The sequence below is a fragment of the Sander vitreus genome, chromosome 13 (genome assembly GCF_031162955.1).
Source record: "Sander vitreus isolate 19-12246 chromosome 13, sanVit1, whole genome shotgun sequence".
Taxonomy (NCBI): Eukaryota; Metazoa; Chordata; class Actinopteri; order Perciformes; family Percidae; genus Sander; species Sander vitreus.
In genome coordinates this window covers 8,376,750-8,404,610 of record NC_135867.1, presented here as the reverse complement: position 1 = coordinate 8,404,610, position 27,861 = coordinate 8,376,750, and the positions used below count along the sequence as shown (strand labels likewise).

Genomic DNA, 27,861 nt, shown 5'->3' with positions numbered 1-27,861 from the left:
TTTTCTGTCTTTACTTTTCCATTCTTTACTTGTACTTTTTTTCTCAGACCACTTCGTCCACTGTTCAACCTAGTTTCCAGACTTTTAAAAAGAGTTGAGAGAGTGAAAAAAATTAGGTGAAATAGAAAATCCAGAATAAAAGGGTTCTCCTGGAACAACATCAGGAAAAGATGCTAGCCAGTTGAATTTCTTTTTTTTTTTTGCAAGATGATGCATCACAGCAGACAGGCTACATGTGCATTTGTAATGTGTTGTCCTTGGTTAAATTCTTATATAATTGGTTACATTCACTATATTCTTTTGGTATTGCGGTACCAGATTCCTGTCTTGGTGCATGTTGGAGAGATTGTGTTTCTTGCTGAAATCACTGAGTCACTGCTCTCCTCTCTCTCATCAACCCCTTTCTCTCCTTCTCGGTCTTTTTCACACTCTTAATCACCCACTAAACACACACAAACACACACACACACACACACACACACACACACATACACACACACAAACACACACACACACACACACACACACACACACACACACACACACACACACACACACACACACACATACACACTTCTCCCCGAGTCCTGTGGACCTTTCTAAGCAGCCAATCATTAGAGCCCGTCCCTGTGCTGTGATGTGGCTGCTAAAATTAGCCTCCTCTCTCTCTGAGTCGACATCTGCCGTGACGCACTGTTAGAGCCAGGTAGCCATGATGCTCAGAGGAAGAAGAAAATACTCTTCTCTTTATTCCTTTCTTTGCCTCTCTACTCCCCCTTTCTCCTACCCTCTCACCTCCTCACATCCCCTTCCTTTCTTTTTTTTTTTCCTGACCAAAATTCAAAAGCCAACGAAATTGTTGTGCAGACGAAGACAGGAAATGTAGTGTTTTTGTACATGTGGGGTTTTGTAATGGTATTGTGTATTATTTTACTTTTATGGTCACTGTCCGACTACATTTTTTATCATCATTACTCCAGATTTTATTGTGTGGGTTTTACTAAGAACCAGCCTTTAACGAACAGTAAAGGGTTTCAGGTTGAAATAAGAAAACGAATTACAACAAAGTGTGAATTTCAGCTGGTTGACATGAGATCACTAATCAAAGTCTAATTTCAAAAAGTGTGAATTTCAACCAAAGGGGTTTTTCCGAAGTTTTTCCAAAGAAAGAAACTAAGACTTATAGTGACGACTATATTTTAAAATAAAAGTACTTTTCCACGCCAAGATGGGTGGCAAGCAGAGTAAACCACACGTCCCAGAGGGACCAATAATGGATATGATGACAAAGAATGTTTTAATGTTTAACAACCTTAACCCAAACCTTATACCCCAACCCGCCCACTCCGCTCTGCATCAGCCAACCTGCTTGTTGCCCCCTCACAGCGAGGGAGAACTAATCACTCAAAGAAATCCCGACTGTTTGCTGTCCTGGCTCCTAAATGGTGGAATGAGCTCCCTATTGACATCAGGATGGCCGAAAACCTGTGCATCTTCCACCGAAGGCTAAAAATACATCTCTTCCGACTACACCTCGGATAAAGAAGGGGGGGAAAAAAATAAAATATATATATATATATAACAATTTTATATATAGTTCTTGATGCTGCACTTTCATATAGCTCTTTGTGGTATTACCTATTTAAAGCTTATGTACTTGCACTTACTACTTGTTGTCTGGAGTTTGCACCTTTAAGGTTGAATGCACTTAATTGTAAGTCGCTTTGGCTAAAAGCGTCAGCTAAATGACATGTAATGTTTAAAAATGTTTAACTGTTTTTAACTGCTCTTTAATGTTTGATTTCTTATACTGCACTGTAACTCTTATTGTCGTATTTTATCTGTTTTTAATTTTTTTAATCTTTTTTTTTTTTATGTAAAGCACTTTGAATTGCCTTGTTGCTGAAATGTGCTATACAAATAAAGCTGCCTTGCCTTGCCCTGCCTTCTTTTCTTTCCCTTTCCTGTCTTGTCTGCTTTCTTTCAATTGCTTCTTTCACTCCGTATGATTGCTGTCATCTTTACCTTAGAGTTTTTTCTCTTATGTCTTTATGTCTTTCTTTTACTGTCCTTTTCAGTCTGTCAAGTCAAATGTTACCCATTTGAGGCTCTGGTATGAGGTCTGACTCACTGTACGTTGTTGCTAGTTCTGCTTCTGTATTACTTTTTGACAGTGCAGTGTGACTGTTATAAACCTTATTCACCAGAATATGTCACAATGCTAGAGGGTGTATGTAGTCCTTCACAGTTCAGTCAGTACAGTCATGGCTTTATCCTCTTGTCCTTTTAATGTCCAAATCCTTACAGTATTTTCTGCATAGGAAATCAACTAACTTGTCTTAAAATTATCTTATTATCTAATTTTTTATACTGGTCATTAAAACATTGAATAGAAAGCAAGCTTTCTGTTTGGCTGAGTAAAATGAGCTTAGAGTTTAGGTTTTCAAGGACAAAAAACATGCACACATGACAACATGCATTGTTTTGTTTTGTATTTACAGTACCTCTTGAAGTCACTTCAAGTATTTTATGTCCTTGCTGTCTCCAGATGTTTTCTGAGTTTACCGGGCATCATTTCTGCATCTGACAGCTTTTCTCTAAAAAATGAGGTGTTCTGTTGCGGGACAGCTAGTTTCTCTTATTCACAAAAAGCCATAAGCAAAGTTCTTTTCACCTTTTAGCCTGATTTCACTTCTTTTGGTTGTCTCAGGTTAAGTTGTCTCAGAGCGTATTTAGGGCTGAGATGTATCTGTGTTTCTTAAAGCTCTGTTTACAGTGACATCTTTTCATCACTGCTCTGACAGTTGCTATTCTGACTTCTGTGCTCATAGAAAACTCACATGCCGGAAAGCATGTTGCATTACTATGACAACCACAAACTGTGAGCTGTCATGTCATTAGCTGCATATTCAGCAGGGGTTGTAATATGGTGAATTTCTTCCACTTTGATATTTTTGAAAAGGTCATCTAAAAATGTTCATGTTATTGACCCCTGGTTTCAGAACTTTCATCAGGAATGTTTAATCAGAAATGTCATAAATCGGGTTTCACGTTTCATTTCACTTGATCTCATTATTACAGTTTAGTGTTACAATTATGCAGCTTTGGGTTAACACTCTTTTTGAGTCATTTATGGTCTTTTGGCAATAAACACAAAACTATGGTATACTATCTCATGTTCAGTTGATTTATGTTGCCTGTTTTAGTTAATAGTTGCTATGATTTGATCAAATCTTTTGAAAAACTGAGTTACTAAAGTTGTTCACAAGAAATGTGAAAAATGTCGCTACTTCATTGTACATTCGGTATGTTGAGCTGGACTCGTGCTGCCCTTATGGGTCCTTTGCACCTTATTGGGTGCTGATTACTTTCGCACCACTATTGCACCCATAATCATCGTAGAGAAGGCCCTCCAGAGTTTAGCTGTCTAATAATAACAGCAGGATGAAAAGTGAACAACCGAGCAGCTTCCTCTTTCTATCAGTGCTCTCATCCCTTTGAAAGTTACACATGAACAATGCTGATTGTTTTTTAAGATAACCAGTGAGACTAACGGTAGTGTGTGATATCAACTGGCCTTTAAAAGCACTTTGTCACTGTGCTTCAAGAAAACTGGCTCAGCAACACCAGAATAACAAGGCCTGTGTGTGTGTGTGTGTGTGTGTGTGGGGGGAGACGCTGGCCTTGGGCTGCACCTGTGTCAATGTGTGCACTGTATGTGTGTCAGTGTGTGTTTATCTGCACTTTCAAAACGTTTTTGTTAAATGCATTTGTGTTTATGTCTCTGTTTATCTGTGCGTTTCTTTCCCTGTATATGTGTGTTTAGTTGTGTCAATACTCTACATCTGTGTGTATTTGTGTCTGTTTACATGAATGTGTGTTTCTGCTTTGGTGTCACTGTGAACATCTATAAGTGTGTGTTTCCTGGTTTAAAATGTCAGATTTAATCATCAGTGGTTTCTGTTGTGTTCGGCTCAGGTTGAAGCCGACTGCTAATCTATCACCGCTCTGCAGATGGTACAAGATTAGACTCATTCCCAAAAATAAGACAGAGAGGCAAGCGGCCTCATACAGCAGACAAACAAGATTCAAAGCTCGCAGAAGCTATAGTTTACAGAAGCAGGTGAGGATTGTTTCTGGAAGAGTTGAGGTTCGAATACCCTGTCCAGTTTGTTTGTCTTTATGGCTCACTAATGCTGCATGAAAGTATAATTACTGTATAATTTGTACTAGTGGTGGTAGTAGTAGGGGTCACAGAAATGTAGCTGCAGCTTTACAGTAGTTCTTATTGGTAGCATTGGCACCAGAAGCAACAATACAGTGCAAGTAGTGGTAGCGTTTGCGAGCATAGTATTGGTATTTGTGGCGGGAAGGGTAGTGGTAGTACTAGCAGAAATAGCAGTAGTACTTCTTGTGGAAGTAAAAAAAAAAAAGTGGTAGCAGAAGTACCTCTACTAGTAAGGAAAAGTGATATAAATAGCAAGAGTCAGTCTTGTATAAAGTACTTGAAAGCAATACTTAAAACAATACATAAAAGTACAAGTATCTTACCAGAAAATGACTTTGGTAGAAGTTAAAGTCTCCTTTTAGAATTATTACTTGAGTAAAAGTCTTAAAGTATCTGATATTTACTGTACTTAAGTATCAAAAGTAATTTTCTGATATTAAATGTACATAAGTATTAGAAGTAAAAGTAGTTGTTTTTTTTTGCCGCTTGGTGACAAACAGGCATTAGGTCACCAACTGGAATGGAGGGTGCATGATCTTGGCAATTTAGGAGCAATGATTCGCCAAACCTGCTTTTTTTCCAGTGTAACAAATTTGTTCAGATTTTATTTTGTAGTAATGAGTAACTAAGATGCTTAGGGGAAATGTAGTGGAGTAAAAGTACAAGTTTCCGGAAATATAAACAACGAAGTAAAGCACAGATACATGAAAATTCTACTTAAAGGGTAACTACCGTTTTCTTGAACCTGGGCCCCATTTCCCCATGCATTTGTGTCTAATAGACTGATGTGACCAAAAATCTTTGAATTTGGTCCAGTATTGAGCGAGATCGCAATGATGGGCCGGTGCGAACCAAGCTGCAATGTCACCTAATGGGGCAATGGTAGAATCTTGTTTTTTTCCCATTAAAAGTGATTTTTTTTTGCTACTGACAGGCTCAGATTGTTACTGAACGTGTCTGACAACATTATTGATCTCAGGAAGACAGCGGTGCGGAGAGTGGAACGCGAGATGAGAAAAAATGTTCAGGTAGTCTGTTGTTACGGAGTAGCGGGCGGCCAACCAACTATAACCACCTCATCCACATTGTCGAAATCATTTACATATTGAGCCATTACATTAAAAATGTTTTAGCTAACCGGAGCCTATCATTTCTGTAGCCTACTCCGTAACAACAGACTACCTGAATACCTTTTTCTCGTCTCGTTTCATTCTCCATACCGCTGTCTTCGGACAAAAGGTCACGTCCAGACACTTTTAGTAACAATCTGAGCCTGTCAGTACCAAAAAAAAAAAAAAAAATCACTTATTGGACAAATAAGTACAGTAGCGAAGTATTTATACTTTGTTACATTACAACACTGGCAACAGTGTTGGGAACAGTAGAAATCATGTTAAGCTCTTAAATTTCCCTGTCCTTTAAAGTCTCAGTAAGCATTGTTTATTGTTTAATAATAACATTATTATTAATATGTTACTGTTCATTTTACTATTATACTATAACCTAACTACAACATTTGTAGTAGTGGCAGATTTTATTTATAGAGCTTGACAATAGAGATATTTGGAACCTGAGTTGGATCAGTATTAGTTTTGATAGAAGTAAATAACTGTGTCTAATGGTTGTAACAGCAGCACTATTAGTAGGAGCATTAGCAGTAGTTGCCATACATCCTATTAAAACTTATAGTAATACTATAGTCATAGTTTTATTATTAATAGTAGTAGTAGTGGAGGTCATAGACAGGAATTTTTGAACACATTGCTCTCCCATGAATGCACTGGGAGATAAAAACACACATAAAAACCACACACAGTTGCAAAGGAAAACACATGGGCATTCATACTTTGTTGTACATAAATACACACACACACACACACACCACAGCCCCTGCTCATGTCATCAGTCCAGATCTAGATTGGACTTAATGAGAGCGCTGCATGCATACAGCCCATATCTCAACATAGCATACTGACCGACCGACTGGCTGGCTGGCCAGAGGAAAGTGTGTGTGTATTTGTTCTTGTTTAACTACATTTGTGGGGTCCAAAAACCGGGAATACAGTATACTTGTGGGGTCCGGACAGCTTTGTGGGGACAAAATGCTGGACCCCACAACTTTTAAGGGATGTTTGAGGGTTAAGACTTGGTTTTAGGATTATGGTTAGAATTAGGTTATGGTTAAGGTGAGGGTTAAGTTTAGGCATTTAGTTGTGATGGTTAAGGTTAGGGTAAGGGGCTAGGGAATGCATTATGTCAATGACGGGTCCCCACAAAGATAGTGAGACGCACTGTGTGTGTGTGTGTGTGTGTGTGTGTGTGTGTGTGTAAAGCTGTGTCTATGTGTTTGACTGTGTGAGAGAGACTACTTGTGTTTTATCATGTTCTGCTTGTGTGTGTGTGTGTGTGTGTGTGTGTGTGTGTGTGTTTGTTTCCCTGCTCCCAAAGTAATGTTGAACTAGAGTTTCTATGGGGCTTTATCTGAGCAGCTGAATCTCATCTGTTCAGCTCAGTGAGAAGTCATCGATCACTCCGCACTGCATGATTGCATGGCTTGTGATGCAAACCAAACTGATGACGGAACTTTTTATTTTATTTTTTTACTTAAGTTATTGAAATGCAAATGAGTGTGATGTTTGCATCATGACAGCCTGTCACATTTTGGGAAATGAGGCAGCGCAGGCCCTAGACAGATAATAAATAATGTGATTGTTGCTGAATCATGGTTTGGAGACAGTTATTCATTTGAGTTTTAGGATTCCCAAACTGAATGATCCAGCTTTTTCAGACATACAGAAACTGCACAAAAGAGAGCAGCAGGTTTTTCTGGTGTGCAGATCATTGTAGAAAGAGTAAATTAAGCACTCACTACAGCATTTTTAGCAAATAATAAGGTGTTGTTGCAGCAGAATAAAAAGGTGTAAATACCTGATGAGCAATGCACTACAATTGCCAAAAGCAGCTAAATGCAATGGATGATGGTGATGAAATATGATTTAATTGCACGCTAAAGGGGATTTCTATGTCTTATCTGTTGAAAATCGACTGTATTATTTCCCCCTTCTGCAGGAATTGATTATGATTTATCTCAAATTTGGAAAGCTGAGTGGAAATGGCAACGTTCAATGACAAGTTCCTCAGAACCAAGTTATTAAAGTTGATCGATGCGGAAAATCTTTCCAGCAAATAAATAAATTGTGTGATGAATGGAAAAAGCAATGTACTTTTTGAGTAACTGTTGACAGAGTTTTGATTACTGCTCCAGGCTTATTGCACAACAGTCTCTGTCCACCAAACCCAGCCACAAAAGACTGTTCCGAACATACATAAGTCTTCATTAGTTGCTCTGTTATAGCACAGCATTTCTTTGTTTTTGTCTTTGCATGAAATATAACTGACATTGAATGACTCTGGAGAAGACAAACAGATAACTCAAATCTAATAATCTCTTGAAGGACTCTTCATTTTTTGACTGCGAAAGCTGAGAGAAATGCACCTCATTTGTATTTCATATTTTGCGTATTTACCTGGAAACAGTGAATGCTCGTTTGCCCCTCTACCTGTCTGACGCTCCCCCTGTATACCTGAATGTCTCATCTTTTTGCAATGCTCCTTTTCCATCTGTCTGCCTGTCATCCATCACTGAGGCTGGGTGACGCCCAACTGTCTGTCACAAAAAGAGTAAAAAGAGGAAGCAGGGGGGGGGGGGAGAGAGAGAGAGAGAGAGAGAGAGAGAGAGACCAGGCAGAACATAAAACTGCAGGAGCTTGTAATAGTGTTTCCTACACATTAATTAGCTGCAGTCATTCCTGTACAAACACACAGCAATAAAACTGATATACGGAGATCCTCTCAGATCCTCTCCTCCTTTTCTCCTTTTGCCTTTGCTCACCTCTCTACTCCTTTTATCTCTACTACTCTTTTTATTTTTCCTCTCTTTTTGCTTTTCCCTTTTCATCTTTTTTTCTTTATCTCCTCGTCTCCTAATTTCTTCTCTTCTTTATCACTTTCCTTTTTTCTACCCTCTCCTCACTTCTTATCACCTCTTTTTTATCACTTCTTCTGTCCTCTCCTCCTTTTTCATCTCTTTTTCTTCTCCTCTCTACTCCCTTCTACTTCTTTCCTTCTCCTCCTTTTTAATATATTCTCCTCATTTGATCTCATCTCCTCTCCTCTTTTCCTTTCCCGTGGCCTCTCGTCTCCTTATTTTTCTTCTTGTCCCCTACCTCCCTCCTTCAGCCCTTTCCTCCTTTTTTCCTCCCTTCTCCTCCCTTTTCCTCTCCTCTATTATCCTCTTTTCTGCTCTTATCTTCTCCTCTCTCCTACATTTTCCTCCTTCTCCCTAGTTCTCTCTATTTCTCCCTTTTCTTCTACTTCATTTTTCCTCTCTTTTTCTTTTCTCTCCTTTTCTTTTTTCCCACTCTCCTTTTTTCCCCTTTCTCCCTCTCTTCTCCTCACTGGAGAAAAAGCGAGAGAGTGTAGGTGGAAGGGGTGAAAGAGACGGAATAAAAAAAGGGAGAAAGATTAAGGAGGAGTGGATCTCCCTCGGTCTCTGTCTGTCCTCCTCTCGTATTGCTGAAGGGGAAGGCAAGATCCATCATGACCTTGGCTCACACACACACTTTTAAACACATACAAACCACACACAGTTGCAAAGGAAAACACACATGGACATTCACACTTTGTTCTACATAAATAAATACACGCACAGTTAAACACACACACACACACACACACACACACACACACACACACACACACACACACAGACAGAGCCCCTTACTCCTTTGCATTATTTATTTGTGCTGGCTGGCAGACAGTGGAGGAAGCCAAGCAGCAGAAGCAAGGATGCTGCTTTTTATGGACATACATATTCGCACACATAAAAACACACAGAACACACATAAAAACCACACACAACTTTGCAAAGGAAAACGAACATGGACATACACACCAGTTTCATCTTTGTTTGTCATTGTCTTTCATCTTTCTTTCTTAAATTAATATCACTTTCCTTTCTCTCATTCTTGGTGATTTGTCTTCTCTTTCTCCTCTCTCCTGATCTTGTCCTCCCTCTTCACTTAGTTAAACATCATTCTCCTCTCTTCTCCTCTCTTCTCCTTCGAGCAGTCTGGTTTGAAAGTTCAGCTCCTCTGAGAGTCAAGACAAATATACAGCATATTACTGCTTGCCCTCTCTTAACACGCTGTCTTTATCTCTCTGATTCTGTCTCTTTTTCTCTATGTTGCAGAATAGCAGTGTTTCTTTCCAACTCTTAAGCAAACAGAACGCAAACTTTAAAGTATCACAAATAGTGCTGGATATCAAACCTGGTTGACAGGTTGACATTTTGGGTTTTTAATTTGTTACAAGTTGGCTCCAAAGTGAAATATGTCAACAACTATTGGATGCATTGTTATGGCATGTAGTACACACATTAATTTCCCCCTCAGGATGAAACAGCCATCATGCTGTGCCATCATTAATTCACATTTTTTTGTTTTGTCCAATACTTTCATACTGATATGAACTATGTTATGGAAAATCAATCGAGAAACTTTCTCTCTGTCTCGGTCAGTCTCTCGCTTGCGCTTTTGTTTGTAGATTTTTCTTCATAATATTTTATTTACTTCTTTTCCTCTGACAGCTCATTTTAGTTCACATTTTAGGTCAAAATAAAGTAGATAAAACATCCACATTTGGGGACTCAGTGAGAGAAGAAAGAGGGAGGGAGGGAGAGAAGATGGAGAGGTTAATGGAGGGAGTGAGGAGGGAACAAGGGAGTCAGATAGAGGAGAAGAGCTAATAAAGCAGGGATAAGGAGGCTTAGAAAGTAATGATAAAATGTAGAGTGAAGTCATACGGTTGATTTGTGTGTGTGTGTGTGTGTGTGTGTGTGTGTGTCTTGTTTTTTTCAGTGTAGGTTTGTGTGTTTATGTGTGTGTGTTCTTGGTTGATGTCCTTGACTATATGACTGATAATATAATTGATTCAGGTCCCTGTTCTGTGTGTGTGTGTGAGTGAGTGAGAGACGTCTGTTAGGTGTGTGTGCTCACATTATGTGTGAAAATGATCGTGTCTGCTTGAATACACACACTCCCTCAGGTCTTTAAAACACTGCATCACACACAGGCGTACCTTGTTTCTTTTAATACAATCCTCCTACATACACATTCTTTTAATCATTTATGTTAGTTAGCGTTAACCTGTGAAGGTCTCCAGGTTAATATCAACAATTTGGTTAATGGTTGCCGTGACCACAGCACTTGAGCTTATCAGTCCTTTCCTCTCTTCTTCCTCCTTCCTCTTCCTTCTCATCTCTATACGTTCTTTGTCAGTAGGTTATTCTCTTTTGTCTTAAATGTCTCCTCACTTGCATCTTCCTCGCGTCCTCCGATGTAACAAGACGTGAGGAAGAAATGTAATGACAAGATGTAAGTGAGGGAAATAAGGAAACCACCTACTGAACGAGGAAACACTTTTGTACTGAAATGAGACTTCCTTCCCTCTCAGCATCAGCTAAAGCAAGGCAATGAGGACAGAAAAAGAAAAACATATGTTACTTTGCACCCAAAAGTAACACCATAAATTTACAAAACGGTCCGAAAAACTGCAGCAGAAAACCACTCAAACATCCGGGGGGGGGGTGAAAAAGACTATAGAGGCAATGACTTAACCAAGCCAAAGATATGGATCAAGTCAACACTGCAAAATGAGGGATTAAGGCTTTTCTAGACAAATGCTACTCAACGTTGTTCCGCATCTGTTCTTCATATTCTTCACCTGCCAATGTTGCACTGACGTTTAGTGTCAGGCAGCAGTTGAGGCAGAAATACAAAACATGCAGCATTTTGAGGCCACAGTAGATCTATGTTTAAGCTGAACTATGGAATCATGCATGGGCATGACAGTTTTTCTTTTTTTTTTTATTAGTAATGACTTAATGATGAGCAGTCTGAGCCTACAGACTCTGCGGATATGTGAGGTTCCTCTTCACCTCAATCTCACCTTCTAAAGACACTCCGATTCAGAATTTTTCCCTGTGCACACCCCTAAACGAATGTATACATCTTCACTGTTTTTGACCATTTAACCAAACTTTTCTATCTTCCTCTCGTCTGTTGTTCTCTCTGTGCAGGTATTTCGTACCGACTTCATCACGGCAATGAAGCTGCCGGACTCGGCCCAGCTTGGCCCGGACGACTTCTACGTGCTTTCGGACCCTTGGAGACAAGAGTGGGAGAAGGGAGTGCAGGTCCCTGCCAGCCTGGAGGCCATCCCAGAGCCTGTGGTCAGGTAGGACAGAAACAGCCATCAAGTAAACAAGGATAGCAAATAAAGTGTTGTGATCTGTTTTAATAGGGATTCACTACTAGCCAACCTGTGGCAGCGAGAGACATGATGTCACCATCTAAACACACTGGCAGAGTTCCCACGGTCCCAAAGATCATGGAAGGGTTATGAGATTTGAACTTTTGTTTGCCATGACTAATACTGGTTTTGGAAAATTGCCAAATGGTCATTTAACTTCTGGAAACTTGTGAAATTTGAGATTAATTGATGCAACCTTGAACATTTTACTTTATATTCAATGTGACAAAATGAGTCACATTGAGTCCCACTAAGATACCAGAAGGAGTAGTTTTTGCTGAGATTATCCAACAAAACATTTTTTTTTTTATACACAGCTGTCGTACATAAATCAACATTTTGTAAGTGTTTAGGAAAGATTTGGCATTGATTTAATAAAGTGTGGGAACCCTTTACACAATTAAATTGCCTATTATTACACCTATTGGCATTATATGTTAGTGAATGGAATACATGCACCTACATGCAAAATCTACAAGGACATAAACAGATCGTCGGCTTTCTACTCTCTAAGTGATTTGCTCAGACACACACACACACACGCACAGAAACACACAGAAACACACAAAGAAACACAGAAGCAAGCTGGTAGGCAGATGTGTGCAGGCATGCACTTCGACCCACTTATATTCACTCATACTGTAGATTAGTCTGGGCACGCTCTTTCTCTCTCCCCCACTCTCTCTCACCCCAGTAGGTTGTTGTGGCCCTCTAGTACTACTGCAGCTGCTTCACATACCCATGTGGTTTGTTTGGCATTCTAGGAACTAATGAAAATGCTCAGACTGCCTGGTAATTCCTGTTAGACAGACATGTCATACTGGGGGGCCACACACACGCATGCATGCACACATGCACGTACAGACACAGACAATTATTCAGTCATGGGAGATTTGGTCAAATTTTCTGTATCCATGAAAAAATTTTTTACCTGCTTGAAGAAAACCATATGCGGAGGAAGCTCACTCTAAACAAAAAAAGACAAGTAAACGAAAAGTAAAAACTTCTTTAACTAAAATGTCATCGCAAAGTGACATATTTGGTTGCATATTAAACAGTCAGCTGCTAAACACAACTCATTGAAATTGAAAGGCTGAGGAATACTGTGGTAAATGTTTTCCACATCATAGAATTGATAGAGTGAAAGTTTAAGGCCTTTGTTCCACTATTTAATGCATTTTGTGCTGTTTGTCGACCTTTTCCCCAAGCCATTCAAGGACTAAAGTGAAAAAAAGTCACTGTGTTTCAGCAAGTTAAAAATCCATTACATATGTTCATTCAGTCAGTCCATTTTAAATAAGATTTAAAAAAAAACAACCTTATCTTATATTTTAGGGTCATAACCGCAGCAAAAAAGGGGCTGGTTGGTGATTGAATTAGAAAAACTGAAAACTGTTTTGCCATGCTTAATAGCAACTCTAACTGGGCAATTGAAAAAGAAAAGAGACACCTATCAGATCCAATAACATAAAGTAAACACTTCAAAATACAACAAACAAAACGTAAATCAAATCTTGTGTTGCCAAATGAAATGGCATACATAATGAGGAAACAAGAGAACCTGAAATGCATCTTTGACTATCAAGTGAAAAGGCTTGCAAAAACAGTTTTACTAAAGAGGAATCAAGTTTCCATAATAGAAAAACAAAAAATGTGCAGTTCAACAAAGACAGAAGAATAAATTACTTCCTTAAAGTCTTAATGAGGGCAGAAGACAAAGGGTATAAATAAAAGAGATGGAAATACGAAAGAAATCTGGATCATCCTTCTCAGATTTGAAAGGATAAATTTGTTGCCCTTAATGTCTACATTGTCTAATAGCGTAACATCTCAGCAGGCAGACATATGTGACACACGCACACACAAACAGTATGGAGCTAGCAGATTAAAGAGAGCAGAAGGCAGAGAGATAGATGGGCAGATTGGGAGAGAGTGAAATGGCAGAGATAGATAAGGATAGATGGATGAATGGGGGCTAATGTATCATCTTACATGCGATAGGTTGATGAAGTGATATATACAGTGATGCTGAATTGGAGTGATGATGGATAGATGGGGAGATAGAGGAGTGAGGGGTGAGTGTAAATGTGACTGAGCTGATGGTCTCTGTCAGTCTTTGACAGCGATTTGTCCATCTTTTTCCTGTTGTCTGTGATCCTGAAGCCACTACTTCTCTCTCTCTCTGCCTCCTTCTTTTCCTTTCCTCACTCTGTCCTCTTGATATGTTTGGGCTGAAATCACCAGCAATGCTTGAGACTTCCTTGGTTTTACCCATACGAGCCCCTGTGGTCAGGCAGAATTAGTGGTAGGAAACCTTATTCCCACACAGGACGTTTATGGCTTTTCAGAATTCAGAATTAGGTTTAAAAAAACTGTCTATAAGCAAGCAATGAGCTTAACAAGGAAGAATAATACATACACAAAGCTCTCTTGATTCAGTTTATACATTAAGCACAAATCAGTGCTTCAGAATTAGAAAAAAAAAATATCACAAAACTGCCTGGTTGAAAACATTTTCTTTTGTAAAAAGTGTTGAAATGTTACTGGCAAAAAAGGTCAAAGTTGAAATTGATTGAACTTTTGCAACAGACAGGGGGGTAACAAATACAAAAGCGCTCAAAACAGCCGTTCTGATCCTGAATCGGCTTGTCCTTTAAGCAAGGGGCTTAATTATTCCACAGTAGATCTGATCCATTGTGTTATAAAAGGATGTTCAGATATCCGCTGTAAAAGTATACATTGTCGAGCGGAGAACAAAATAATTGTGGCAAGACTTTCAGTGCAGTCATAAAATGTGGTTGTCAGTGGATGGACGTGGTTGGACTTGCTCTCTCAATAGCAAAACAATGTCTGATATCGGTGCAAAACATTTATGGAGAAGATTGATACCGCTCATGTGTGTTAATATAAGGCTACAGCCAGCAGCCAGTTAGATAGCTCAGCACAAAGACTGGAAATGGGGAAACAGCTAGCCTGGCTCTGCAGGGCTCCAGATTAACCTTTCCACTGGCAACACTGGTGCTACTAACTATTTTGGTTGGTCTCACCAGCACATGATTCGGTTGCACCCTTTTTGTGCTACAGCGGTACATCAGTCCCTGCAGGTTTTGTATTTCTTACTGTTGTCGTGCAACTTCAAAGTTTAAAGCTTAAACCGTGTTTACCCGCACGGGTACTGCGTTAGCCATTGTGTTTGAAAGTGGTACTTTTTCTTCTTCGCTGGCTCAGTCGGGCTCTCATGACTGCGCTTTCATCATCAGTGGCGTCTGAGTCGGAACTTCTCGTTGTCGCTCCCTCCCCACCAGCCTCCTCTCTCTCCTCATTATTCTTTTTAAAATAATCAGCTAGGCTGCTTCATTTTTGGAACACGGTAACCGCTGAATTGATTGTTTCGTTCGTTACATACGCGCATGTGCATGGTTCCTTGTGCGTAGGTGGGTGACGGATGATAATGTTCATCATGCACTTGCATGCATGTGACCAAGTGATATTTTGTAGCTTTACAAAAAAAATGGTAGCAGTCTGCAGCCCTGCTCTATCAAATGGTAATAAAATCTGCATACCAGCACCTCTACAGTTTATTAATCAATGTTATTTTTCCTTTAAGGTGACATGGTGCATCTTTGACTGCTAGGTGAAGAGGCCGCTGCTTTTACTCTAAATGTTGCTTTATATTAAAGAGATTTTGCTAACCCAAAAATAAGAGTAAATTGAGGTAGTTTCCCTCTCATGCCGTCTCCCTCTCTCCATTTATGTCATGTTCCTTTTAGCTATTCATGTCCTGATCCACCTCTCCTGTTTCCTTTTTTTTTCCTCTCTTGTCTTCATCTCTACATCTCTCTTTTTTCCTGGCCTCCCTCCTTCCACTCCCACCTTCCCCTCTTACTTTTGCTCTAGTTTAGCCAGAGGCGCAGACACATTTTTTTTTTTTTTTTTTTTTTATGAATAATTACATCATCTCCAAAAATTGTTGGAGAGGAAAAGGGCTGTGGGCCCTGTCTGGCTTTGACAACACTCCTCTGCCACATTTCTCTCTCTTTCTTTGGACCAATTTGGCTGCTGCGGCATGATTTTCAGTAAAACTGTTGTGGCGGATGGTGAAGAGGTCATTATGGTTTGATGTTGTTTCTTTTGTGCCTCTCCTTACCGAAACACTGCAGGAGAGACAGGCAATGGAAGAAGATGAGAAAGATAAAGAGTCTTTAGCTCTCCATTCCTCTCTGTCTCCCTATCCTTTACTTTCTATTCCTAATTCTCCTCCTCCTCTCTCTTTTTTCACTCATGTTTGTCTATCTCTCTCTCCACCCACTGCCCCTCAGCTCCTTTATAATTTCTCCCTCTGACTTTCCTCTTGCTTGTCCCCCTCTCTGACCGTCCCTCCTCCCCTCTATTTTATTTTATCACTGACTTCCCCCTCTTTTTCATTTATCTCTCTCTCTCTCTCTCTCTCTCCCTCTCCATGGTTTTGTCGGGGCTGAGTGGAAGTAATTAGCCATTGCGTAACACTGGCTATGTACAGACAGTGAATAGGGCTTTGGCAGCAACTCGGCAGCCTCGGTCCCCAATGACAACGCTGAGCCGTAGAGGGAAATAATTACACATACACATGAGAAGATCTGTCCCTTTTCACAAAATGAAAGAAATGAGATAGTGGTTATTTTATTTATTGCTTAATTCTTTCCCCCTTGGACTGGTGACCGAGTCGGTGAATGTGAACCCGTTGTTTGTGGTTTGGCTAAACATGTTGGCTTTCTGAAAGGCATGTAAAGCTGCAGCCGTGGGGAGTATCACATGGAGAGACTCCTTTCCAAAGTGGTTTATGTACTGGACAAAAAGATTGATTTAGCAGATTTTTGTTGTTATTAAATTGTACTTTGGACGGCTCAACTGCTTGGTTGGCATACATATGTTTTACAGACTTGTAATATTTCAGGTATTGATCGATTTGTTGACAAATTCAAGAATCCATGGTACTCATGACATGTAAAGGCTTAGCTCAGTTGAGATTGTAGGACAATGGCATAGTGGTCCTCAGTGGTGGAAAATCTGTAGGTCAGGTTTCCGGCAGCTGTGATCATATGCAAAACTTGGGTCAGGCAAGCATGGATACTATGTAAAACCTTCAGTCAACAAGCTTGATGCTATGAACACTGAGAGAGGATGTAGATACTGTAGATACTTGATTAGGCAACAAGGCCTTTTTTTAGTATGAGAAGAGATATCTGTTTCTGTTAAATTACTACTTGGCTTGGCTTGGTTTTATTCTCTCATTAATAACCTTTAAATTTGTCCAAATATTCACAAAATGAGCAAGATGAAAACCAAAAGAAAAGACACAAATTCAATCCAACATGGGGTCTAGTCAGTGGTTTACATCCCAGCAATTTGGCCAGATATTTTTGAAGATGCCGCCCACAGACGTTTTTGGTTTTAGCAATGCAAGCATAGAAAAAATATAGTAACTCCACTTAACACAACTGAAAGACAGGAGCTGACCCGCTCCAAAATCAATTTAGACTATTAGCCTGCATGTGTTATGATAATCTGACAGCTGCCAAATACTGAACACATTAAAACATTACAGTGATGTCAGTTAAAACTGAGTACTGCTGAAAAAACATTCAGTAATTTGTCGAGATCTAATTTCTGGACTTTGTAAGAGCTGTGGACTTGGCAGGTTCAGACTGGATACAAATTATAATCCCCCGTGATCTTGCCCAGTAGAACTGATTGAGTTGGAATGGGCCTTTTTAAGAGAGGCGAAGCGCATATGTCAAGCTTTGCATTCCGGTGCAGGTACAGAGAGGACGTGCCAGCCAACATCATTTGAATAGACAGAATTCCTATGGAACATCATACAGTATGTAAAACCATGGGTTGTTATTCATTAAACAATTTCTGTTGATATATACAAATACATCTGCTCAAAAACACACACACACACACACACACACACACACACACACACACACACAGATATGGATTGAATAGAGCTTGAGGACAGTAAGATAGATAGAGAGATGGAGAGAAAGACAAATAGCTGGGTAGTGAAGATAGAGAGTCTAAATGTCACGTATTGCAAAGGTTCAGCTGTATTTAAAGCTTAGAAAGTATATTTTGAAGGTATATTTGCTCAGTTACTGCTGGTAATTTTTCTCCACCATGGCTCTTGTCATATTGTGAGTTCAATAATGTTTTTACGTTTGCCTAAAACTGCTTTTTCTTAACTGGTAATTGTTTGGTTAACACTTTTCATTAAAATCATGGGACACAGGAAGCCACATGCTCATTAGCGTGTTAATGTGGTTTTAGAATAGAAAAATATCTTATCTTTATAATCTGTTTGTTTGTATTTGGAGAAGACATTGTGTTACTTTTTATAACTAAGTTATAACCTAAACATTGTCCTTCCTGATTATTAGTCGTTTTTCAGCTAAAAACAGCCTGCTTTACACTGCAGTTTGGACTCCAGTGGAGAAGGAAAACAGCTCAAATTCACAATCTAATACAATGTATGTGTGCATGAATGTTTAAAAGACATACAAGAAGGTGTATTCCTTCATAGTCTCTCTGATATTTATTTTTTTTCCTTGGAGAAATTATCAAATTTCTATCAGGAATTAGGAGTCAGGGACACCTGCAATACATTTGGTATTTATTTTTTCTCCCTCCTTAATGAGTCTGATAAAGAGAAATGGCCAGGTCATGACAGGAGAGCATACAAAGTAACAACACAAGGAAAACAGTGAGGGGAAAAGAGTAGTGGTTAGATGTCTGAAAGGCCCCTTAGAGACTTGAACAGCCTGGCCCAGCTGCAGCCTTGTCCACCAGTACATTAGTAAGTCACTCTGTATGTATGTATGTGTGTGCGCGCGTGTATTGTACACACATCTCATCTAAGTGCGTCTGTATTTATCAGTACGTCCACAACAACATCTGGAAATTCCCCCAAGATTCATCCCCAATTTTCCAAAACAGCGCTTCATCAGATGATAAAATGACTAAGAGCAGCATCATCAGTCTCATCATGTACAGGGTCAGTGTGTGCGCTTGACACACACATTATATTACATGTCATTTAGCTGACGCTTTTTATCCAAAGCGACTTACAATTGCTATATATGTCAGAGGTCGCACACCTCTGGAGCAACTAGGGGTTAAGTGTCTTGCTCAGGGACACATTGGTTGATAAATTGCAGTGGGAATCGAACCCGGGTCTCCCACATCAAAGGCATGTGTCATATCGACTGCGCCATCACCACCCTGTCACACACTGCTAATGTTAGTTGGTAGTCTATTGTATTATGGCCTTTGATACAAGTCGTAAGTTAGATGGATGAGTGAAGGACTAAGAGGTTTGGTTATGTGTTGAACCTGTTGCTCTGGAAATGTGCTGCCTTCATGGATGACCTGCAGACTGAATAGATATGTGATGGGACAGATGGATTTGATGAATGGAAGACTTTTTAGTATATTAATTAGGATTTACTGTCTGGCTGAAGGAACCACAGCCACAACTCCAACTTGCAGAATACTGTACATACTTACTGTACCTCAGACACTTTCTGAGAGAGTTAAACACTGATCAAAATTTTTTTTTAAACAAATGCATCTCTAGAATCTAAAACAATATAGGTTTATATTGGTTTAGTTTGTCCTACATTTTTACAATACCTTTGGTCAAACTCTCGTTCATGGAATCTCGTCGTTTTCTGATCTGAAATCAATAGCATTGATTTTGTCATCCAATACTGTTCTCACTGTTTCACAATTGCATCGAGTAAAAACCTCAAAGGCAAACTCCTGTCTACAACCTTTATTGGAAGTGTGTTTACTTTGCAGCTTAACTGTGGACCTACACGCAAGGCTTTCACTCTCAGAATTCAAACACTAAAATAAAATGACTCAAAGTAGATGCAGTGCACTATATATTAAATACGAAGTTATTATGAACACAGATCTGGCTGAGCTGCTGACTGCTTTCCTAGCTGTCTTACTAAATAGCTGACTGACTGATGGGATACTTACTGACTTGATGACTTTGTAAGTACAATCTGGATTCCTTGATGATGTGAGTGGCAGCCAGAGATGAGCTGATGGCTTACTAACCAGAGATGGATGGATCCAGGATGGATGACTTACTGACCTGTTGATGGACAGTCAGGACTACAACCAAAAGCCAAATTCAGCCACATTAACTCATCACCACATTGCTATGAGGGTTCAGTGGGTGTATTTTTTGACCACATGCTGATTTGGTTGCTTTTGGCTGCATCGGAGAGTAAATATGAGAACTGTATTTCTTAAAGTATGGGCTAAGGTGCCAAATTGGACCCTTGCGCCTGTACTGTATCTGGTAGGTCCTCACATGACAAAACTAATAACATGTTGTAGTGAGAAATAGCTTTTGATCTCCTTCCTGGGTAAGGGGCTTGATAAACTTCCCACTGAGGCTGGAGGCGAACCATAATGGCAAATAAAGAAACATAATAATACATTTCTGGATGAGTTCATCGAGTCACTGGGTACATCTTTCACCACAGTTAATGGAGACAACTGCTCTGACGGAACCATGCCTGGTTGATTGAGTCATTGACTGGCAGAGTCAGGATTGATAGAAATGCTTGCCACTTGGCTGACTGGTTGCACCCCTGGCTGATTGACTTGTTTCTTGACTTAATGAAAATGTTAATGGAGGTAGGATCACCATGTATTCTTTGCCATCCAAGCAACATTCTTTTTGCTTCTTCCACCACTTGACTGGGTCAGTGAGGCTGTTGCTTACCACATTTCAGGCTCGCTAACCGACTGCAGTGACCACTTACTTGGGTGGCTTGCTTGACGACTGCCTGGCAGAGCAGCCATTTCCCTGACTGACTATATGGATGATTAAAGGGTCAATGGGTGGCTGAATGAAAATAAGAAGAACATTCTCTACCCTCTCGTCACCACAGTGTGCGGCTGGGTCACCGGGAGCTTTATTAATCACATAAAAGACAAGCTGAGTTGTTTGCTGACTGACATCTGGCACTCTTTGTGAACGTTCTACTTGTACTAATGGCCATTATCCAACCAAATACCAGAATGACTGCTTGAGAGGTTAATCTTTGACCACATTTTTAACTGACTGTATTGACTGACCGGCTGGCTTGTTGACTGGCTGGCTGACCTTACTGAAATGTCAGAGAAGTCAATACTGGCAGGCTGACTGAATGACTGGTTGCCTGCCTGGCTGGCAGGCTGACTCTCTGACCGCAGTGACTGAGTGTTGGCCAGAACTGAACTGGTTTTCTGGTTCCAGCGGGTGAATCAGACTCCAGCTAAACCCATTCACCTCTGGAGGCTTGCGGGCACAGACTGGCTTCAGCCTGGGGATTGGAACCTGGGAAATTTAAACATTTCACCTCCAAACAATAGTTTTAACCTGCTGAGTTGTGTGTTGGAGCTCGCAAAGCAGCCTGCCAAAACCCTAAATGTGTTGGCATGTGCCCACTCTACATTCCCCACCCAGAGATTCAGTTGGCATTTTTGGAATTATTTAACCTTTATTTAGCAGGGTACTGTTATTAAGTGCCATTGACAAAAAAAAAACTAATTTGGAGGCTTGACTGAGTTGATAAATGAATGTAGCTTTTCTTAAATTACATTGGGAGAAAAACAGTTGTGTGTGTGTGTGTGTGTGTGTGTGTGTGTGTGTGTGTTTGTGTCTATTAAAGCAATTCCCTGGATCACAACCCAGCATGTGTGGCTGGTGGTGTTTACTGCAGGCTACCCCTGGGCTCAGTGTGTTTTGTGCGTATTTGTGTGTGTATGCATGTGTCTTTGTTGTTCCCCACATGGATGTCATGTGAGTAAACCCATAGAGCCATGTGTAGGAGTCTGGACTGTGTGTGTTTAGGCGCCTGCATTTGTGGATGCACCATTTATGTATGCATGTTTTGTGGGTATCTGCATGTGTGTGTGATACATGTGAGTTATCCCTCTGGTATTTTCCCGTAAACACTCAAACATCTCACATGGAAAATATCATCCTTCCTTCTCTCGCTCCATTACAGTAACACACTCTCTCTCTTATTTAGACACACACAGAAACACATATATTTACTCCACTCCACTCTCTTTCTTCACATTAACGGAGCAGTTAGCATCCTCTCCTCTCCAACAGTAGTTCCAATGGGGTAAGGCAGATCAAAGCCCTTTGCCTTCTGCACTGTGGGTTCAGTAACATCTGAACCACGCCGTCCGCCTTTTACCAATCTACCATCTGCCAGCCTTCACTTCATTTGTGTGTGTGTGTGTGTGTGTGTGTGTGTGTGTGTGTGTGTGTGTGTGTGTGTGTGTGTGTGAGAAACAGATTGTAAGACACAGGGTAAGATAGTAGAAAGATGGTGGAGTTCCCCTTCTCTCTTTCACTGATCGTGTGTGTGTGTGTGTGTGTGTGTGTGTGTGTGTGTGTGTGTGTGCCTACGCTCAATTTGACTAACCCTGTTATATTTAATGAGTAAACCTGCAACTGACACTTTCCTTTGTATCTCCTTCCTTTTTTCCCCTCTCTGGGTGCCTCGCTCAAATACACTTCATCAGGGTTGATAGGGGTTTGTGCATGAGCCCCCTTGTTATCAGTACCAGTTTCTCATGTTACTGTCCAACCTCCCTGTCTCTCGCACACCCCAGCACCAGCCCCCCCCAGCCTGGTTGCCAGGACGAGGCCATTGACTTTAACGGTCACATAAGGGAGGCTGGTGCACCCTCGCTGGCAACTTAAACCTATCCGCCTCCAGAAGAGTAAACACAGTTTTCTGCTGCTTTGTCTCCCAGCGGAGCCCAGAGGCCCAGGCCTCACATAAAATCTCCTCCTTGGATTTAGATGGATAGATGAATAGATAGAAAAAGGTACTGTAGATAACCAGACTGATGTTTAGATGGAGTTTGATGGACGAATAATACATTTTCTCTATCTAATAATATGACTTCCTTGCCATTCATCTAAGTGGCAAATACTTCAGGAGAGAAAGTGAACGCTGCAGAAATCTCTCCAACAAACAGCTGATTTAAATTTTGACAGTGGACATACTGTACAGCATAAAGGAAGGTTTGCCAATGTCTTTCTGATAAATATTGTTCAAATGCATTCAGGGTTTTCCTGCAGGTGTTTTTCCTTTAGTCGAAAGTGACAGACAAGCCTACACATTTCAGTCTTAATAAGCAGCTAATCTTTGGATTTGGCACAGTGAAACACAAAGAAAAGCAGCAGGCGCCAGCACCAGAATTTGGTTACTTGTTAAGCAGAAGAATGTGCAGCATATGTCTTTTGAATTTTGGTTTTGGAAAAATGGAATCCTCGCTCCTGTTAGGCTAAAAAGGAACATCTGTGATGAAAGTGGCAACTCTGTTGCATAATACAGCTTGATACTTTCCTGATCACAACTTATTCTCAAAAGATCAACCCACAATGAAAGCTACTCTAGGGTAGTGGTAGGAAAAAATGTAAATATGTAAAAAGGGATTACCTAAATTAAAGATATTGAAAGTTCCAAAAGCCTGGCAAGATGTATTAAGTTATTTATTCAAACAGACAACCACTACAAATATATCCTCATATAGTAAAGATGGTAACTGGGGGTTAGTGTATAGGCTCTTATGTAAAGGATTGCATTTTTATTTTTCATTGACTTGTTCCAATACGTATTTGGAGGTCATTTAAAGGTCTTGGTTTACTTTGGCCAAACGATTGCACAAATTGCAGCAATTTGATGTCATCACATCCCCCAAAATACCTAATTTCAAGCAGGGAAAAGCTCTGAAAACTTGCACTGATACTAACTAACTCTCTTTTCACTCTTATCTAACAGTAGTCAGTGTTAAAGATGACCTTCTGACTCACTCACTGTCTCACTCTCTTGTTTCATTGCAACAAGCATAAACAAAAACAGAGGGAAATGAGGAAGTAATGGAGAGATTGAGGGAGAGAGACTACGAGGGAATTGAATGAGGGACAGAAGAATAGGCAAAATGGAGGGATAGAGACACTGCAGGGAGGAGGGATGCTGATGGGTGAGGAACTGAGGGAATAAGTAAACAAACAGGTAGATGAGGCGGTTGAGTGGAGCGGTACAACGACTGTAGATCTGCTGGGAATGAGAAAGAGAGAGATGAACACATAACAAAGCTTTGCCATCTCTTTATCAAATAACAGTAGTCATTTGTCTCTCCTCTCCTCCCCTTGTGTTGCCTATCTGCTGTTGTGAATGTGGTTAACTCGAAGCTTTCAGGCAAAAATATAAAGCAAGTGGGAATGTACCTCTATGGAACAGACTTAAAGCGATGTGCCCTGCTAACGCAAAGACGAAATTGAAACAAAGCTCATCACAAAAACGCCCAGCGGTAGGCAAGGACGATTTTTAAGGCTCAACCGAAAGCACATTTTGATGCATTTTCCACTGCAATAAGAAACTCCCCAAATTTCCTGGAGAAAAAAAGTAAAGAATTAAGTAGTGGCATCGTATTCTGTCTTGTCTGCATTTGTTGTTATTGTTTTCTTGTTAAGGAATAATCATTTTATGATTAGTTTTTCTTTAAACTTTTTAAACACAAGTTTTTACCAGGGCTGGGTTAAACATTTGCTTTTTAAAATATAAAAAATAGTGAAACATGCCAATCACAATTTCCTAAAGCCCAATGTGACATCTTCAGATAGCTTGTTTTGTCACACCAAAGGTTTAAAACACAAGACATTTAGTTTACAATCCCATAAGACAAAGAAAAGCGATACAATTTTCAGTTTCGAAGGTGGAACTAGGTAATGTTTGGTATATTTGGTGGAAAAACTAATCAAATCGAATAGTTTCTGAATATTTTTTTCACCTGGCACTTTAACTACTTTTACAAACAAACAAGTAGTTGGCAGAGTTGAGAAACGTACCAAAACCAGCCAAGCATTTGGCCGCACCTGTGGCCTGTTTTTCTCTTAGTTTTTGTCTTTGTGTGCGACAGGGTTGTGCATATTTTTAGCAAGCGCTGTCGTCTGGAGGGCTGGTGGTGGTGGGCTGCTTTTGAAGTGCTGGTGGGCTTACTGGAAGTGTGTCAGACAGGAGAGGAATGCAGGAAGAGGGTGGAAGTCTGTGTGTGCGTGTGTGAGATGTATGGAGACAGGGCTTGGGTAGCCCCTCACTCTTGTTGTGTAGTATGTGTGTTTGGACATGACTATTGTGTGTCCGTGTGCACTGCCCAAGGCGTCATTGCTTCAACCCCTTGTCTCAGTTTCAAAGCCCACAGGGGTTTCCCACATTGTCTCTGGTAATAAAGCTGACACTGGGCTATGCTGATGTAGAACAATGTTTTCAGCATATAAAGAGAAATGTTTTGTTGTAAACACAGCTAGGAATTTTGTAACCCTTGAATAAATGAGAAACAACTGTCTCAGAAAGTATATTACAGGTTTCCATGTACAAATTCAAGTAAAAACCAACCCGTTCTCACTCCCAACTCGTAAAATACTGACGCTTGGTCAGTGGCTATACGTATATTAAATAAGTAGTAGCAATACAGGTCCGCTGCCCTATTTTATTTTTATTTCTTTATTTGGTCTGTGGAACTATTAATTTATTGTATTTCATTAGTAATGACCAATGTTGTCTCTTTGTCACGTTACATCCTACAGTCTGCTGCTGATTGTGTGTGTGTGTGTGTGTGTGTGTGTGTGTAAAAGGAGGCTGACCCACTCAACACCCACTGTAAACCAAATCTACCTTCGGGTATTAATAAAGTTACCTTGACTTGGCTCTCAGCGTCAGATACCAACGCAAAAATCACCCTTTAGCGTCTGTATGGAACGCACCGGGCAGAGCAGCAGCTTGAACGTGGCGCTGTAAGATGACGTAGTATCAAGAGCGACAACGGTACCGAGTAGTATGAAAGACCGAAAATCCGCATAAGGAGGTTGGTTAGGGTGGTGGAAACAACACAGGACTTTCACTCAAAAGACCGGGGTTCATGTCCCGTGTGTCACTAAAACATACATTTTGTAACCCAACCCACGATCTTTTTCTAAGCCTACATGTCCCGTTCTTGTGCCTCATGTCAGTTAAACCTATGTCCCGACGCAGGGCATCAAAAAGTGACGCCAAGAGTCATGACCAAGGGCTTCTAAATGTAAGGCTAAAGGAGACTTTTTGCATCAGTAATGAACACCAAAGGCACCTGACCAAGCGCCGCTTTTTGACGAGATGGAATTGAGAATGTGTTGTAAAAACATGGAACGTGACTAAAATGTTAATGTAAGAGTTGAGTGATTAAATTCTGAAAAAAACGACAGCAAAAGTCATTTCTACTGTCCCTCCAGAGGAAATTAGTTTTACAGTCACAGGAAGAAAAGGAAGAGTGACAATAACAAACGCAAAAAAAAAAAAAAAGACAAAAAATAATGAGTGATGTGTTAATATTCATACTACTAAAATGCGTTCAGCTGTAGCCCCCTGTGGTTCAGATTTGGATCAGCTTCCTTGAAATTTGAAGCATCACAGGAGAAGAATCACAACAGTCGAAGGCATCAAAAGAATCAAAGCTTCTGCAGATTATTAGCAGATCTTTCCTCACTTTGGTCGGGTTGACGCTTTTTTTTCTCTCTTGGGAACATTGAGTTTTTCTCAGAATCCAAACCAATTATTGGACTGTTCAGCAAAGCAGTCTACTGAAATGACTTTCCTTTCAGCTGTAACATAGTGTTCTCAAACCCTCACAGTAGGTGGAAAGACAAACGTGTGTTGTACCAAACTTAGAAACCTGCTAATATTTTATAACACTGAGTAGGCATGGGCCGGTTACCGGTTTCAAGGTATACCGCGGTTTGAAAAAGTCACGGTTTCAAAACCATCATACCACTCCTAATGTATAAGCTGTTTTTTTATGAGTCTTTGAGGACAGAAAGTCCCTTTAAGCCAGGCATGTTTGTACCTTGGCGCATTGCTATTATGATGGTGGATTTGCACCGTAATATTTTTATGTGTAATCTTTTGCATGTTTGTGTGCTGCTGCGCTTCCCTGTGTGTGTGTAACAAGCATAGTGTGCTCACGCTGTGCATAAGCCTAGGCGCATTTTACTAATGCACTGTTAAAATAACAATGAAATTCTGCGCTATTGACTAGACCAGGTTTTTGTTGGTCAATGGCGCGATTACTTACCACTGCCTCAAGATAGCAATAGATGGGCGCAGGTGCATTTGCTATTTAAACGACGCGGGCGCTGGATGGTCTTAAAATAGCAAAGACACTTGCCGGTGCAAGATAGTATTGTGTTCAATGGAAAAAAGTTGTTGTTTTTTACACAGACATTTCAAAAATAAAACATTTCAAAGCTGTAATTGCAATACTGTGACATTTTTGCTGAAGGTTATCATACCGTCAGAATCGTATACCGGCCCATGCCTAACACTGAGGAAGTTCAAGAAATTAAAACTGCTCAGTTATTAAAAGCACCAGTTTAGTAGGAGCAAATGTTACTAAAAGTACACCATGCAAAATCTTCACTTAGCAGTGACATTGTGTCCATTTTTTAAGAACAAAAGTAGCAATGATTAATCCTATTAAAGGATATTGATATATGCATATATTCTTCATGCATTATAAAAGCAATGACAAAACTGTTCTAACTAGCATCTTGTAATTGGAAATGGACACAGAGAAAATCATAAATTAACACAGTATTGCAGGTTTTAGGAAACCGCTGATATTTAAGCCCAGTACCAGAAGTTTGGTGTAATATATCAGACAAAACATATGACAATGTCTAAATATGTGCATCCTATTTATTTCTAAACCATCATTTCTGACGCAACTTAATCTTGCGGGATAAAGCAAAGGGAACTTTTGAATGTAGTCTATAGTATGACATTACTAAGGTTAAAGACGTTTGTGAATGTAATTGTAATACCAACCCGATTTATCTTTACGTGCGCTAACTGTGATTAGATTACTGAAATTGGAAGAGCAATGCTGTCCTTTATTAGCCTGGCTCCGCCCTCCTACATACTTGCGCTCAATTTTCATTTCCCTTCAGTACTACGTCTGGGTTTGCGGTGTAGTCTTGGGTTTTCTCCAGCCAAATTTTTGGCAGTCCAATCAGCGAACAGAGGGAGTGGCTGAGAACGATGACGTTGAGGCCGTGCGCTAGAGTTGCGGCGGAGAAAGATGCGAGCGAAGCCATTCGGTCCGGTGTGGCAACGCTGCCGAATATCCAGAAGTTAAAGCCCGAGCAAGAACAGTCT

The 27,861-nt window shown here is 40.2% G+C and overlaps 1 protein-coding gene across 2 annotated transcripts in view; it reads left to right on the top strand.

Moving 5' to 3' along the window:
• Positions 1 to 27,861, top strand: part of jade2 (jade family PHD finger 2) — a 171,074-nt gene that overhangs the window by 41,873 nt on the left and 101,340 nt on the right. For both annotated transcript variants that reach the window (XM_078265609.1, XM_078265608.1), the window contains exon 4: positions 11,367 to 11,524. In XM_078265609.1, the coding sequence (XP_078121735.1) occupies positions 11,367 to 11,524 (158 nt within the window). The remainder of the gene's footprint in view (positions 1 to 11,366; positions 11,525 to 27,861) is intronic.